The 13,988-nt window shown below is 34.9% G+C and overlaps 1 protein-coding gene across 4 annotated transcripts in view; it reads right to left on the bottom strand.

Annotated features, from left to right (window-relative positions):
* Nucleotides 1-13,988, bottom strand: part of SCAF11 (SR-related CTD associated factor 11) — a 47,460-nt gene that overhangs the window by 13,126 nt on the left and 20,346 nt on the right. For 3 of the 4 annotated variants that reach the window (XM_032106466.1, XM_032106463.1, XM_032106464.1), the window contains 6 exons: nucleotides 8,381-8,458; nucleotides 6,576-6,673; nucleotides 5,481-5,548; nucleotides 4,791-4,846; nucleotides 2,322-2,428; nucleotides 1,294-1,383 (listed from right to left, as the gene is read on the bottom strand). In XM_032106466.1, coding sequence (XP_031962357.1) covers nucleotides 1,294-1,383; nucleotides 2,322-2,428; nucleotides 4,791-4,846; nucleotides 5,481-5,548; nucleotides 6,576-6,673; nucleotides 8,381-8,458 — 497 coding nt within the window. The remainder of the gene's footprint in view (nucleotides 1-1,293; nucleotides 1,384-2,321; nucleotides 2,429-4,790; nucleotides 4,847-5,480; nucleotides 5,549-6,575; nucleotides 6,674-8,380; nucleotides 8,459-13,988) is intronic. The other variant, XM_032106465.1, reaches the window with a different exon arrangement.

Raw genomic sequence — 13,988 nt, 5'->3', positions numbered from 1 at the left:
TGTTAAAGCTGTTTGCAGCAAGTTTTGGAAACAATGCACAAAACCAAAACACATTAGGCAACTACAACCCTTCCAACTTCATCACAGCTGGAGAGAAACACAAAGCTGACAGTGAACAAAACTCTTCTTTGTCATATTTAATTTCAGGCTCATTTTACTGCCTAATCTATTAAAACTGTTTGAACAAAGTATGTTATGTTAAAGCAATATACATCTATCTTTCTTTAAAGTCAAACATCGATCAGTAATAGCCTACTCCAAACTAGTAGGTTATACTGGTGGAAATGAGAGTCTGACTGCTGATTTAGTACCTCAGCAGAACAGCAACCTTTTCTGCAGAAAACTGAGAAATAGTCTACATGAGAATTTAGAAAAGGCTTCTTTTTTTTTTCATACAAACAAAAGAAATATATACTTATTCAGACTCCTTCAGCAAACCTTGGGCAAAAACAGTTTAGTTAGAGATCTACATTCTTTACATTAACACTGAGTGATAATGAAACTTCCCTTAAGAAAACGTACATATACAACAATTAAATTATTTCAAACCTAGATGCAATTTTTTATTATAATTAAAAAACTCTTCACTTCCTCTTTTAACTTTAGTATTTGTTTTTATACCAAAGAGAGTAAAGAGATATGTAGTGAAATTGAGATTATAGAACCAATTTCTTACTGTGTTATTTTAAAATCAGTTATTTTTGTGGTTCTGCTTTATATTCACAAAAATATCCTTAGGGCATGTTTTAACACACATCTGCTCTCTAACAAAAAAACCCACAGAATTATTTTATGTTCTCTATTTCACTTGATAGAGCTCCTGCTAGCTCTTTTTAGATGCAAACAGTATTTTTTCCTAAATGATGACAGAAAAAGTGATAGAATCAACCCATGAAAGAGGGTACAGGGTAGTGTGGGGAATCAGAATCAGACTGATGTTAAAGCAAATATAATTTGATATCTAGGGACAGAAATAATTTTAAAAACTCATTGAATATTAGCTTCCAAATAGAAAATACATTCAAACTCACATTTCTGTGAAAAGGTGACACATTAAGATGCACAATTCAGTGGAGTTACTATGCTTGTCATGAGTACCAAAAAAGTATTAAGACATACAGAAAAGAATCTATTGACATAAAAATACCAAGCAGCAAATACACAAAAATTTAACAAGTTAAATGTAAACGCTATTCAGTTTCACGAAAATGATATACTATCTAAAGAGCAATTTGAATCAATCAAACTCCAAACTTGAAGTATTAAGATCCACTATGAATCCCAAACACAGACCTTTCAACTCTAGCAATCACAGATGAACAGGACAATTCCAGTTCCTGTCTCTTCTGTCTGATCCCTGCATTGACTTCTGTGAATTCTGTACTGAAAGACAAATTTCATACAAGAAGTTATAAAAAGTAACTTTGTACTATGACGACTTTGTATTTCAGTAATTGCTTCTACCAATGACTTTAATTTAACTGTATTAGAACTTTCAACAGTCATGATTAAACCATGCATTGGTTATTGCTTAGAGGAAAAACACAGTCACAGTAAACATAAAAAAAGTCCTAAATAAATAAAGCAGATGGAATGGAAAACAGGAGATGAAATGCATCTGCTGGGGAGTTGAAGGATGGAAAAACTTGCATCTTGACAAATAAATTCTGTTACATGCATGGCAAGAAGTTCATGTTTTACAGACTGTCAAAAACACACAGACATAGTAGTTGTTTTTTTTTATTAGGCCATATTATCCAAATAACATTCTTTTGGACTGTTCTTTTTCCATCTATTCAGTGAACAATTTTTTTAATACACCCATTCTTAAGTATTAGGCTTAATTAAGTATTTTGCTTAATGCAAAATTGCTTCATGGATGTTTAAAGTATTCCTCTTGGAATCAAGGAACAACAGCAAAGAAGACTGTTTCTGATACAAACCAGGATATTTACTGTTAACTCTTTTGGTAACTGCTGTTGTAATAACAGGGCTAAGCCTTTCCTATCCAAGGCTTCAATTCAGCAAGGAATTAAACATAAACTAAAAATAAAACTCTTATTAAATCAATGAGATTAAATACTCAAGTATGTGCTTCTTATGCTGAACAAATGAGAGAAATTGGCATGTGCCCTTAACAGTACTCATTTTTAAATGTTTGTGTTTATACTTTAGCTGCTCTTCATCAATGAATAAAAACCCTGGCAATCTTTCAATTTCAGTATTTCAAGGCAATATATACACAAGTAGGAGCAGAAGGAACTTCAGAATCTACAAGACAGTAACCCATCAATTGATACGAAGCGCTAGTACACACTAACCAGTCATTTCTACAGCTAAAAAAGGATTCTTCACTGCTGCCACCAGCCAGAAGCGTGCTGAAGAAATTAGTTCTGATGCACTCGTTCCAACAGGTCTGTCTTCTGGGCTACACAAAAAATAAATGATGAATTAAAGACACCCAAAATAAAATAATTAACACTAAATACATGAAGATGCACTGAAATTAAATTAGGTCAGCAAGACTTTAGCTCACAAAAAGCAGAAACCATAATAGCTCCATAGGTATATGCAGAGATTTGCAGTTACAGCAAACAAATTTTCTCTATTCATTTTCTAAATTTTCAACACCTGCTCTTTGCAGATATACTTCTTATTTTATATAAAGCAAAATCTTTAATGCTCTACACAGACACTACAAATAAATAAGCCTGATCTTCACTATTGCACCATTCTGCTACCTAATGCACCACAGTAGGTACAGCTCAAGCACCTTCACACCCCTGCACAGCAGTTCACCAACTGTTCTGTTTCAAGTAACAAGAAAACATAATGAGGGTAGCTGGGATTCTCCTTTGCTCTCAGGCAGGAATAAAAAATTGACAACAGACTGGTGTGTCTAGTTACTGGGCCCTCACACAGAGGCACAACACTCAGAACTCACTTAGTATTTCAAAACACACCACCACCACCACCTATTTATGTTGCTAACAAGGCCCAGCCGTGCACTGTCACTGTCTGCAGGCATGCAGGGAGCTCTGCAGCTGGGCACTGGGGCTGGCTGCTGGGGGAAAACCAAAAAACAAACCCCATCAACAAACCAATAATAACCCTCCAGATACTCTTCCCCACACTGACACACTTACCTACACTGATCCATTTTTGCCACAGCACCTAAAGGGCTCATACCACCTCAAATCTGACTAAAACTTTCCTGTTCATTCCCTATGACTGGTATTCTGAAACAGGAATTCAGAATACCCCCACAATTTTAATTCAGCAAAGTGAAAAATAAACTTTGTAATGGAATGTATATAAATATATGTCTCAGTATGCAGTCATTATCCATGTGCTCCATCAAACCTTGGCACAGAGAGCTACTTTTGCTGGGAACATGCCCTATTTCATCAGCACGCAAATTTTAGGTTTTGCCTAAGAAACTGCTGGGTTTAAGTTTTATTTTAAGAATAATATAAATTTCGAACATTAACCTTTCTCCCTCCAATTAAAAAAGCTATCCAGATGTTCCACAAATGTCCTTATGAAGTGGTTGTTAGTACAACAGGGCTTTCTTTTAAATTCTTTTAAATTTTGAACATCTCTAGGATAATTGAGCCCTGTACTTCCTCCTGAAGGTTTTTAATGGTTCTACTTTTGTTTATGCACTTTTTTTTTTGCAACAGTACTATTTGAGACATTAATGCTATTAATCACTTCACCACAAATCAGTGAAACTAAAAATGAAAGCATTCCCCAACATGAAGTCACATTAGTGGCTGATCTACCATTAAGCCCTATCTTTCCAGTTCAAAACCCCTTCAATTCAGTGAAAGGTACCTTTAAGTTTACAGGGTAACAGAACCAAAATTTCCAAATACCTGATTTAGAAGGGGCAAACTGGAGCTAACGATGTCCCTGACAGCTATGGTGTAATGAGCACCAAATTGAAGTGACAACTCAGGCCATCACCTATTGAAAATACACAGGATATACCCCACACTACGTGAAACAAAGCAGTAGCCAAAACAGGGACTTGAACAGAGCTTTTCCTCCAAATATTGAAATTTCAGGTAAGACAGAATGATGGCAAATGATGGCATTCACACTTCAGAATTAAATTTATGGCCTAAAACCTTTTCATTCACATTCATTTACAGGTACAACTATGAGTAAGAAAGCACTGAACAAAAACTGTCCCAGAGACACAAAGTATTTTTGAAAGGAGGGATGGTAGAAACCAAACAAGAGAGCCTTTACAGCTCCTTATAAATCTGGCATCGGGTGATCCTGTGTTTATAGCCTAAGATTTATGAACAAGAAACCTGGAAACAGAAACATTCTTGACAGTAATCTCACATTAAAAAAAAACCCCAACTTGATGCAAACCATAATGTCTATGGCAGATTCACATAAATTACTTGGTTGATTACATCTATGTATTTTATTGAAAATAATGAAAATCTTCATACAGTGGTGCTTGGCTAACAGCTTGTAGATGAAATCATCTTCCTTTGGTGAAGATAGATGAAAACAGGGTTCAGTATCTTATAGTGTAATATCCTAATCTAAATGAAAATATTTACCACCACAAAACTAAATTTAATCTGAGAAAGACACTCCTATAACCTAGCCCTATATTCTAATTACTTCAAGACATAAAGAGACCAAGTAAAAAAGTTTGAATCATACTAAAATTAGCAAATAGAAGTTAACCTTGAAAATAACCAGGAAGGTAGCCTTCAAAATGCTCTAATAAAAGCATTTACAAATGTTTCATTATCAGAACCAACCTTGTTTCTCTTCACAGACAAAGCTTTCTTGTTTTGTTTGTCATACAAAATATTACCTGTGGAACAAGAAACAAAACTTAGATCTTAACTTTAGCATATTAGTTCTTGACTGTTCATCAAAATCATTAATGCAATGGGAGGTTAACAAAACGTCTGTCTTGAATGCATTTGCAATGCTTACATACAAACTGAGTAAAATGAAAATGCATGCACCTTCACAACAGCTTTCTAGATACGAAGCAGTTTTTACCTCTTCAGGTATTTGCTTCATTTCCTAAGTTATGAACAGACTTATCAAACAATTTCTATTGAATAAGCCCCTCAGAATAGCAACTACAAAATACAGCTAAGAGTTGCTTGTATCTGAACTCTCACTAAAACACTTCTGTGAATAAAAGCTAGTCATTAGCTGTTCTCCAGCTGCCTGATGCAGAAAATTACTTGAGGCTGAAACCACATCCATTTGACTTGTGACTGAAACTGAAGAGGCAGTTTTCCAGTAATATAAAAACAGGAGTTTCACATACTGTAATTCTGTTCTAGAAGTTCCACTTCTACTACTTGGAATTTTGGTTTTATATACAAATGTAAGCAATTTAAAAAAATTAAATTGGCTCATCAAGAAAAGATATTCTAGAGTTCCTTAATAAAACAGCAATTCTGGCAAATCGAGGACAAATACCAACTTACTGTATTTTTTCTTCACAATTCTGCTTAATTTTACTGTTACTGGCCCTCTGTCTGGACATACAGCCCTTCTGCAAGACCAAAAAAAAGACATTAAAAAAGCAGTTTCTAGGCACATTCCAAACAAACTCTGCTCCTATTTAAGGTATTTTTATTTTGCGTGCATAAACCAAGTTCTAACTGCTATTAAAACCTGAATTTGCATCATGAATATCACCTTCCATATATCAAAAGCCACAGTGCTTCAAAAAGCTTAGATAAAAAAAAAGAAAACCAGTTTACACAGAAGTTCATATCCTGTATTAAATCAGAATGCTCAATTGTTTGATTTCATGGCAACATGTGAAAGACGTTATAACCTGCTTCCTTTTAAGAATATTGGTCACTGTTAATTCAGAATGGTGAATTTTATTTTCTTATGAGTCAAAAAAGGTAAATTATCTCCAGTTATTGTTTCTGTAGTGAAGTCTGCTTCATATTAAACCTCAAGAACTGTCTTTTTTTTTAAACATTCCATTAAACACTGACTTTAGATATGCACTATTTGGCAAAATTCATCTCTGTAATCCTGAGCTTCCCCTTATACAATGCAGCAAATGTTACAAGATAAAGTTTATCAAAACAGAAATGTTAATTCCATATAACAACAGAAGTGTTCCCTCTCGAGCTTACTAGAAAAAAAATCATGTCTTGACTACAACTATGTTTTATAGAAGAGGAACATCACCAGTGCTTATGATAACATGCAAGGGAAGTGGATGTTTGTTTAGAGAAACAAAGAAAAATATTGTTAAAATTTGATCTAGCCGTACTTCAAATTAATATAAAATTTGTCAGAATTGCTTGAAAATTGCAACTTTGACAGAGCTCAATGCAAGAAATACATTGCCCTCTACTTCTTCCTTGCTATTTTAACTATTCAAGTGGGAATTACAGCAATGATAAAAGTAAAATTAAACTACCACTGGGGAAAAATAAGTTATTTTAAAATAATAAAAATAATTTTACAAAAATTCCAGGCTGTACATGTTAAACAAGTTCATTTTATACATTTTGAATATTCCAATTCAAATGCTTGAAATTACATGGAGAACCAACCTCACAAAACTTCTCATCTTTGCATGGCTGTAAGTTTTGTTATTGCAGGCACAGTTTTCCTCTTCCTCCTTCCTCCTTAGCTGTTTCTTAACCTGAACCTGTATTGTAAAATAGAGTCAATCCAATCTAGAATCTCATGACACATGGACTTTAAATTCATGCAAAGTCTCTTAAGGTCTATATAGAAATTAAGCTCAAACAGAAGGACTAGAAAACATTTCAAATCTTACTTCTTTGACTTCACAGTTCGTAGATTTTTTTTTTCATTCATTTTTCATAAAATAGAAAAAACCTATACCTTGGTTTGTTATTGACAATGCCTGAGATGCATACTAAGTTCACAAGACCAAAAAAGCCCTGATCATTCAGACTGCCATCGCAAATGTCTCAGAGCTACACACTAGTTTCCATTAAGAATCTATAAGCTAAGTTTTTTAAAACTAAGTTGGTTGTTCAGAATACACAAGGTTCACCTAGGGAAAATGCTGAACTACCACTCAACACACTTTCTCATAACTAAAACACACCTAATTTTGCTCTAGAGTAAAATAACTTATGTATTTTATACAACACTGAGTTTTTTCCACATCTCAAAAACACTGAGAGCAATACAACTATTGTTTCACCCTATGAAGTTGCTTCAATGACTACACTAGAATTGTTTGTAGTAGAAATTTTGTATTTCCTCATGCCTGAACTTGGCTTTTTATGCAACCCGTTAACGGATTAGCATTCTAATTCTGAATATCACAAAGAGAAAGCTGCCAGTCTCCTGATAGCACCAGTGATGATGCTGACCACTGTGTCTGCGTATCTTGGTACACATTCCCTCTATCCCTACTGCTCCAGTGGCTCTTTTTCAGAGTGGGACATTGTTCTCTGCCCACCGGTTTACACTGCAGTTCTATGAACAGACAACCTTTCAAACTGTGTTTTGATACAGCCTTTACACTCTACCAAATGTAAATTTCAGTTTATACTGTTTCAACTGCTTCCTTGATTCTCCAGAAATAAAGACGACAAAATACACAAGCACAGTTTTCTATGAGAAGGAAGTATCTGTGGTTGCCAGCATGGCTCCTTCACAAGTGACTGCCTGGGCCTCAAGAAGTACAAGAAATGAGTAGTGGAAGCCTGTTTTCTAAATGTCACAAAGTGAAAAACCAGCAGCTTATGAACTATTTATAAGCATAATTTGATCACAAAATTTCCAAATCTCACACAGAATCATCAACATCTTTCTATATACATTTTTAAGATCATCTATCAGAAGAGTTTTTTTCCTACTTGATAAACTACTCTCCATATCAGAATTTTTCTGAAGAATTGAAAGCTGAAAAAAATTCAGAGATTTGGGTTGAACAATGCTTAACATTAATTGATTCCTCTTGCCTTCATGTATTTTTGCCTGGGAATTGTAGGCTGTGAACAAAGATGATTCACCTCAGCTAAAAAAAAAAGGCAATATTGCATGATAATTGGTATAGCAGTTGTTTAGAAAACCTAGTTTAAAAAACACTTTGAGACCAGTTACTATACTTCTGTTCTTGGATATATCATGAAAGCTCAAAGATACTAGAAAGTAGGAACAGAAGTTTTATGGTTATTATTACCATGGTAAATACTTGCTTTACAAAAATAATTAATAATAATTCCTAGCTTCAAATATGTAACAGAAACATTAAAGCAGTAATTACTTTGTTAGGAAAGCTTATTTAACACAACAGACCTTCTATTGAAGGTTGCAGCATAACTTAGATGTTCCTACAACTGAAGTTATTTAAGAAAATAAGTCTGGAACGTACCTTTATCTGCTTATCTAATGCATCCAGCCTGCACACTGCTTGAAATGGTCTGCGATCAATAGGACATGAAGCCTGTGTCTGAAAAATTATTTTTCTTATTACAAACTTGGTAAACAGCTAAGAGAAGCCCTAATTTTCTATACTTTATTCGCTGTTATAGTAGCTTACAGAAGCACACAAAACCCCAACTTGTTCACAGTAAGAATGCACTTGGACACATTATCCATACACTCAGTATTTTGTTTCATATAAGCAGATTGCTCTTTCAGGAAAAATCTAAAGGAAACAAGAATGTAACTCAGAAGTTGTGTTTAAAAAAGGAAAAGCATTTAAAGCATTTTTCATCAAGTTGCCTATATTTTCTCTTTTTTTAATCCCTTTTAGGTAATTGATTTTATACCAATATATGTCTTGATTTTGGCTGGAATAGAGTTAATCTTTTCGTAGTAGCTGGTACACTGCTTTGGCTTCAATGTAAGATTAATGTTGATAAAACACTAAAAGCATGACAATATGCAAATGTCTTCTACATTTCGTATTGTTCTAACATACGATTTCTTGATTTCATTTTCGACAGAAAGTGTGTTGGGCTGTGTAGCCCCCAAAACATAAAACTGGTATGGCCAAAAAGTAAACAGGGCAACACCTTCCTCACCTTGCTAATCTATTTGACTATACCACATCTCTTCTATTGTAGTCAGCGGAGACAACAGACTTCTGCATGTAACACATCTAAAGTTTTACAAATCAATTTTCAAGAAAAGGAAACTGAAGGCTATTTTACCCTACCGTTTGATGGGAATAGCAATTTATTGGTTTTCCCTGATCACCTAAATGCCATCTTATTGAGGCTGCACTACATCAGATAAAACACAAACACAGAGAAAAATAACGCGTTATTCACCGTGGAAATGGGAAGTTCAACTGAAGCTCCACCCAAGTGGATCATGAAATGAATCAGCTTTAAGAAAAATCCACACTGGATATTAACTTTTGCTGTGAGAGAACTCTTTATTCCTTTTAATTCCAGACGTGTTTGCTGTGGGGGCATGGTTCTTTGTTTGGTTTGGGGGTTTTGTCATTATTACACCCTCCACACACACCTTAATTCCATTGGCCTTCCAAGGCTCAGTTCAACATTTGTAAAACAAAATAAAAAACCAAAACACACACCCAGCCTCCAGCCCTAATTCACTCACTGAACAAGACCCAGTATATGAATTGCATGCCCTGAAGGGGCATGTAATTTCTGCACTTTAGAGAGCTACAGATCTGTAGCAAGCAAGATGCAGTACTAGAACTACATAAGCAGCTATGAAAAACCTGCATATGAACTCTGCCCCAAAATTCAGTTGTGAACTTCATTCTTGTCTTTTCATTGGGGCTTCTAATTTTCCAGTTAATTCTGTTCTTTTCTCAATTTCAAAGAGTACTCAACTTCTTTTTTACCTACCAACCCCCAAACACTGAGTATTCAGGAAGTTTCTGAGCTTCTGATTTCAATTGAAGTAGATAAAACCAAATAAGACTGATATAAAAAAAAACAAAAACAAACCAAACCCAACAACTAACAAAAAAAAAAAAAAACCCAGGGGTAGTTTCAGGAACAAGCTGTTGAACAAGAATGTAAGTTAAAGCCATTACCTACCCTTTGATGCTCTGGTATTTTATCCTAACTAAAAACTTCCTCTTTTGGGGAATACCATTGTTCTCTGCAGTGTCATGGCCCCAGATAAGAAATGCATATTGGGTAATTAAGCCAGCTCCCTAAGGACTCAGATAATGAAGACAGTTTTTGTCCCGCAGTCAAGGTAAGCTAACCCACAGTAGCACAGTAGTGCAATGTTCCATCAGGATATTTGACAGCATGTAATGCACTCTAGCTTCTGAATCCACTGCAAACTTCAAGGTACATAGTTTCATTCTTAGATATACCAGATTGTAAAATGTAGGATGAAGTTATTTTTCTTAGCCATTTTTATTCTTGTTTCACGATCTACCTTAGCTGAAATGTTTATCCAGTACAGTCCCTTCCTACATTAAATTTACACATGAATGTCAAGTTATCTTCCCAAGTTTAAGTCACTGTAAGTTACATTAACTCATTGTAATAAAGTATCGTAGAATACTAAGTGTTACTAGCAGCAATCCAAATAACAAGTGTTTTTGCTCCACTAGAAAGATGTTCAATATTCAGTTCTTCTGGACAAATGTTTAACAACTTAATACAATTATACACAGTAGTAGAGAGGGAGGAAAACATACTGGAAGAGTCAAAAACTACCATTAGGTTCAGATATGTTCAGAAACAGCAGATGCTCTTTCCACTCCTACTCAGTTGCTTTTCGTAGCCTTAGCATTTTCTGTAAGCTGACAACATTATCACAAGAGAAATTCTAGTAAACTCAGGACATTTGCATGTACAACCCCAGCCCCAGGTGAAGTACAATTGCTTGGTACCCCAGGGGAAACTAGAGGTTACTTCTGTCTAAACATGCATCAGCTCTCACCTGTCTGCTAACAAATAAAACAAACCTTTAAAATGGAAGAAAAACCCCCAAACTTCCCCTGTCCCCTTTCCCAACAGCAAGACAAGTTTTTTGTGTTACACAAAGGACTAAAGTTAAAAAAAGTAAAAAAAAAAGTCAACATTCACTACAAGAAGCAATTATGAGGAGTGATGGCCTTTAACTCATCTCTCATCTTTTTTGAGAACATGGTTCAGTAGCAAAGGTGTTGAGTCCTCTTTCATCAAAGGCAGGTTAGTAATCCCACACTTCTGAGGTTTCTGTTCAGGGAGCCTTGTAAGTAATAGTGAACATACACCGTACTTTTTGTTGAAAAACATTTAAAACAAGAAAGAAGATGCCGAGATGGAACAAGTCTGAGGAGCAGCTACCACTTTTATTGTACACAAGGGAGAAGGTATGTGAAATATGTCACAACCTTAGAAGAACCACAGATTCATACAATATCTTCCTTTAGCATAGCTTTAAAAATCAGAACATGCAGTATTTATTGTAATCATCAATAACATTAGAACCTCACTTCTGGTATTAGTGACCTGCTTTGCTTCCCAACAGTTCTTTCCTTGGAAAAACACAGACTAGTAGCTCAGCACACTTTAAAATGTCTTTGATTGTTTTATTCACCACGTGAAACTATTGAGAATTTTCATGTTAAATCTGATAACTCCACAGTGATTCATTCTTTCATTCATCCTGTGATATCTGAAGAATTCACTTCATAAAATACGTAAGCATTCACAAAAATCTGCAAGCCCTGAAAAGTTATTCAGGAGCAATGTGTTTGGTTTTCAAATTTCAAAAAAAAGAAAATTTATTGTATTTTATTTGGTTTTTATGACTCTCTAGAAAAATCTTACTTTAGCTCCACAGGCATAACTTAATTTCTATATTCCTGTAACTGCTAGAGTGACACAAAACTCTGATCTCTAAACTCAAGGAGCAATTGTCCCCTACTTTAACTGCATCACTTCAAACAGCTTTTGAACAAAGTGAGGTAGGCAAAAGGCTGAAGCAGTTACTATATTCCAGCTAGGAATTTTCAGAAAGCTATATAAATAGGTGCAAGCTAACCCCAAAACATATCTGGCTGATAAAATAACTTTGACAGATATCCGCATCTCATCAAGTTCCATGTTATGAGATTTCATAACAAGTAGTAACAAGATGCAAGTACAGAATTCAAGTAGCTGCAGTAAAGCCCTCCCCCAATTTTTTTTTTCTTCAAGTAGCTCATAATAAACTCTGTTCTCCAAATTTTGTATTGAAAAGATGATGCAAAAAGAAACATGATCCTACACTCTTAGATAACCCATTAAACACAAATAATACCAGATTCTCATAATTAAATTCAGGCTTAAACCTGAGTTAAAGTAGTGTCCATATATTTTACTTCATCTTGTAATAACAGTGCAGTAAAAAGCCCACAATTCCACCTCCAGCTTCAGTGAACAGGGAGACCATTACACCACATGTAGTGAGAAAAACCCTCTCCACATTTTGATGAAAGTAGGCAGACATCAGAAAATGCACTGTTTTCTAGAAGCATATAAAAACTTACGATTACTTTTTTTTTTTTTCAGTCTACTTTTAAAAAGCAAGTACATTTAAAGGTTTTATAGTTATGCTTTAGGAAAGCACTATTTCTGACAAGAGTATTTTTGGGGGGGAAAAAATCACTGATGGATAGTAACAATACAGAGTGCAAAAGAAGACAAATTAGAGTTTTAACATTGAATCAGCAGACTACTTAGTTACAAATCTAAACAGCTCTCTTCTCTCTACCTACATGACACAGTAGGCTAGCTCTTAAATTCCAATACAGAATTGCCATAAAGTGTTGACAAATTAAGTTCCATTGTATAGACATTATTGGAACAACCGGAGTAAAACAAAAACCACTCAGACTTTTGCACTTCACTTAAACAGCATTAACATTCATAAGTTGCTACATGAATGTACTTGCAAAATCACAAAGTGGTTGATGATGGAAGAGACCTCTTAAGGTCATCTTGCCCAACCCCCCTGCTTAAGCAGAGAAATAGCCAAGAACAACTGTATACTACAAAGCAAACATGTAATTTGCAAAAAGGTATCTAAAATCTACACTTTCTGAAACAATTTGATTAATACAGTTTTTCTGAACATCAGTTATCAGATGAACTGTCTATGTATAGATCACTTCGGGTACACTTGAACAATAAGGTTTTTCCCACTATTATTTTTGGGGTTTTAGGTTGTGTTTCTTTGAACACAATCTATGTTTGGTTCATTAGTGTCATCTTCATCTTGCCCACAGTGCTCTGTACTGCAGATCACTGCAGAGATCGTTGCCACATAAGCTGATTTGTTCCTATATCTTTTAGAAAGGAATCCAAATCAGAAAGAATACACATTAAGAATCCCAGTTATCATACAGGTAACTCTCCTTACCCTCAGAACAATATACATGTGCAGTAGCATACTCCACATACTCAGTGATCCAAACTTTGAATGAACACAAAGGCAATGACTATTCTAAGAACTGAACATCAAAAGCTACGAACAAAAACACCTAAGAACATCCACTAGAAACATAATGCAAGACAGCTCTTCGTGCCAACTGCTTAGTTTTATTTAGTCAGCCACAGATCCTGTACAGGGCCCTACATGAATGTGCCCCAATGCTTTGGAGAATTTATGACTATACATACTCCACTTTCAAATTCTCCAGATGAGGAAAAATTAATGAGGGAAACCAGGACCATTATCTTATTTATGAGATAAATAACCTTGGTAGGTGAGGGTCACTGAAATCAATGTCTGTTACACAAACATTGTCATAATGCAGACAACACACTGAATCTTTTAACACTCTTCTCTCATGATGGCTCATAAGAGGAATTAATAGAAGGACAGAGATAGAAATCTCTGGTACATTTACTAGTACTCTGAAGAACAGAAAGGAAGTTTAAAAGCCTACAGTGAAGTAAATATTTATTGTTGCCAAGATTGTTTTCTTTGAATAGAATAGAAAAAAAAGGTAGAGATTTTTCTCTAATGCATACAGGCAAGATACTACTGCTGCTAAAGCAGTTTCTTAG

This window comes from Corvus moneduloides, chromosome 4 (genome assembly GCF_009650955.1).
Source record: "Corvus moneduloides isolate bCorMon1 chromosome 4, bCorMon1.pri, whole genome shotgun sequence".
Lineage (NCBI taxonomy): Eukaryota > Metazoa > Chordata > Aves > Passeriformes > Corvidae > Corvus > Corvus moneduloides.
The sequence above is the reverse complement of the archived record's forward strand: the minus strand, read 5'-3'. Positions and strand labels throughout refer to the sequence as shown.